This window comes from Habropoda laboriosa, unplaced genomic scaffold, assembly GCF_001263275.1.
Source record: "Habropoda laboriosa isolate 0110345459 unplaced genomic scaffold, ASM126327v1 scaffold162, whole genome shotgun sequence".
Taxonomy (NCBI): domain Eukaryota; kingdom Metazoa; phylum Arthropoda; class Insecta; order Hymenoptera; family Apidae; genus Habropoda; species Habropoda laboriosa.
In genome coordinates this window covers 115681-118526 of record NW_017100269.1, presented here as the reverse complement: position 1 = coordinate 118526, position 2846 = coordinate 115681, and the positions used below count along the sequence as shown (strand labels likewise).

The 2846-nt window shown below is 27.5% G+C and overlaps 1 protein-coding gene across 1 annotated transcript in view; it reads left to right on the top strand.

The window, feature by feature from the left end:
• The first annotated feature begins 356 nt into the window (after positions 1-356).
• The window catches only part of LOC108573488 (leucine-rich PPR motif-containing protein, mitochondrial-like), a 3119-nt gene continuing 629 nt past the window's right edge, over positions 357-2846 (top strand). Inside the window, exons 1-2 of the mRNA XM_017935945.1 lie at positions 357-1776; positions 1888-2721. Coding sequence (XP_017791434.1) covers positions 475-1776; positions 1888-2721 — 2136 coding nt within the window. The 5' untranslated portion in view covers positions 357-474. The remainder of the gene's footprint in view (positions 1777-1887; positions 2722-2846) is intronic.

Sequence of the window (2846 nt, the reverse complement as noted above, 5' to 3'; positions counted from 1 at the left end):
GTCTATCCTGTACATCGTCTGTGGTTTGATCTGTACTCAATTACAATTACCGATAAAGTAGGTGAAATATTAAACTTCTTAATACAGAGATTTCGTTATTGTACTGTTATATGTCAGCCAAAGCAGGAACAACCTAAATGTTAAAAATGCGACAATCATTAAAGGATAAATATCTTATTTGTTTCAAATAACTGTGCTTATTTATCAAGCACATAAACACATGTAAGTGAATATAAATACTTGGAAATTGATAAAATGATTTTAATAAAAAACTGTAACATATTTTTTAAAAACACAGTCACATGCAGTACTAGTTATTATTCACGAAATTTGATATTTTTTTTGTCTAAGTCATGTAGAGAGTATGTTACATCTTCAAACTGCATAACAAAAGTGTATATATACAAATTCAGTTCAAACCATGTTAGAAACTGGAGTGGCAGAAGTAATATTGAAGACTTTCATACTAAAATAATGAAGCTAAACAAAAGTATTGATAATAAGCATGTAAATCTAAATATCCTAACAGCAGTCATTGAAGATATGGAAAATAATAATTTCAATATATCACAAACATTAAGTATAATGCTACTTCATTGCTGTGGAAAGGCATTATATAATGAACCATTGAAAATACGGCAGGAATTAGTAAATCGTATCTGGAATCTTTTAAAAGCAAAAGAATACAAATTAACAATAGATCACTATCATGCCTTGTTACAAACTTACATAGATAACGATTACACTATTGATTCAAATCAATTTCTACAAAATATGACTATTTTCCCTGAGTATGATACTTATTGTCTGTTATTACAAGTTCCAAGCACAGATAATTGTGCATTTGCTGATAGTATTCTATTAAAAATACAGCAAAATACATTGCCTGCTGACAAAAAAATTTATAATGCATTAATGTACGCATATGCAATAAATGGAGATATAGAAGAAGTCCACAAAATTATAGAACTGGTGCAAAAAGAAACCATTGAACCATTATCTGCAGTAAATGATATATATTTAATGTATGCTTTAGCAAAAAATGGAGATAATAAAACACTAATTAAAACCTTAAAAAATACCAAGTTATCTATATCAGATATGCTAAAGCTTGTTAAACTTCTTAGTTTATCAAAAAATGATTTATGCATAAAAGGTATTTTAAAGTGTGCACAATCATTAGTCACAGAAGAAGAAGAAGTTTGTTCTGCTATTACACTGCTTGTACATGCAGGGCACATTATGGATGCATATAAAATAGCTGCTTATATACCTATAAACACTGAATTTCAAAATATCAGAAAAATATTAGTACTTTGTCTGTTTAAACAAGTTATTAAACTTAACGTAGACCCAGAAACTATATTAAAACTTGTACATAATTTCAAAACAAAAGATTTTACTTTAGACATTTGGGCAATAGTAAATCAGTGTGCATTAGAAGAAAATAATGACACATTAACTTTTAGAATACTTGATGAAATGAAAGCAATGGGTATTATTATCAATTTTGATCATGTTAGGCCTTTATGTTTACATATGCAGAAATGTAATAATGAAACTGACATATATTCAATTATCAGAAAAATGATTGCTTTAAATAATACAATAAACTCTGACATGATATTTTTAAATTATGTGTTTCCTGTTATTAATACCAGGGATCCTATTGCTGCAATTTTAAAAATGCAAGAACATGGTATAGCTCCTAGTTGTACAGTACAGCCCTTTGTAACATTTCTGTTAAGTGCATGCAGGCTAAAAGAATGCATCCATGTCTGTTCTTTCTTTAAGCAAAAAATATATTGTCAGAAAATAATAGAATCTTTGTTCGTTAATTATAAAACATCAAACGATATTAGTTCTTGTATACGTCTCATATTTAAGTTATCCTATGATGGCTGTGATTTTGCTGGAACATTTATTAGAAATATGATAAATAAATCCCAATTACAAAAGATTAATACAAAACATTTAAATTTGTTTTTAATGGCAACCAAAAATAGTAAAACAGTTCTATCTCCTACTGAAGCAGATTATATAAAAACGAAAATTTTGGTTAGTAATACTGATGAAAAACTTAAAAATAATATGTTTAGGTTGATTTCTGACATCTGCCCAGTAGGTATCAATACCAAAGAAAATTGCAAGATTGATTTATACATTAATCCGCAATACATGAATTCAGAACAATTATATCTTCATTTTCATGAACTTAAAAATGATAATAAAAATTTTCGAGGAATTGCGCGAAAGTTACTTATGGTTTCCTGTAAGGAAAATAATGTAAAAGTAGTAGAAGAACTTCTAGAAAATATCAAATATAATAATTTTGAATGGACACCAGGAATGAAGATGTGTTTGTTAGATTTTTACGTAAAACGTGGAATGATTGAAGAAGCCTTACACACAGTAGATGAAATTCAGTGTCAGTTTCAACACAGTATAATTGATAATTGTAAAATTCTAGAACTTGTGATGCAGTTAGTTAAATTAAATAAAGTGAATGAAGCTTGTAATGTAATACAGAAGTGTAAGCATATTAATCACAAACCAAGTGTACAAGTACTGATTAAGGATTTGTTTAATTTACTAGTAAACAATCATCCTAATGATATTAGAAAGATGATGAATCTTCTTTTTGAAAGAGGTTACTGGAGAAATCACGAATTAGAATATTTAATTTTGGCTCAAATATTGGAAAATAATACAGATGTAGTTGTAAATACATTCATACACAGTGTTAAGAAATATAAAAAAATGCCCGTACCGACAAAAATTTTAATAGAATTAACAAAGCTAACTTCAGATTCATCTTCAAAGTATAATTATATGTTACAAAAAAT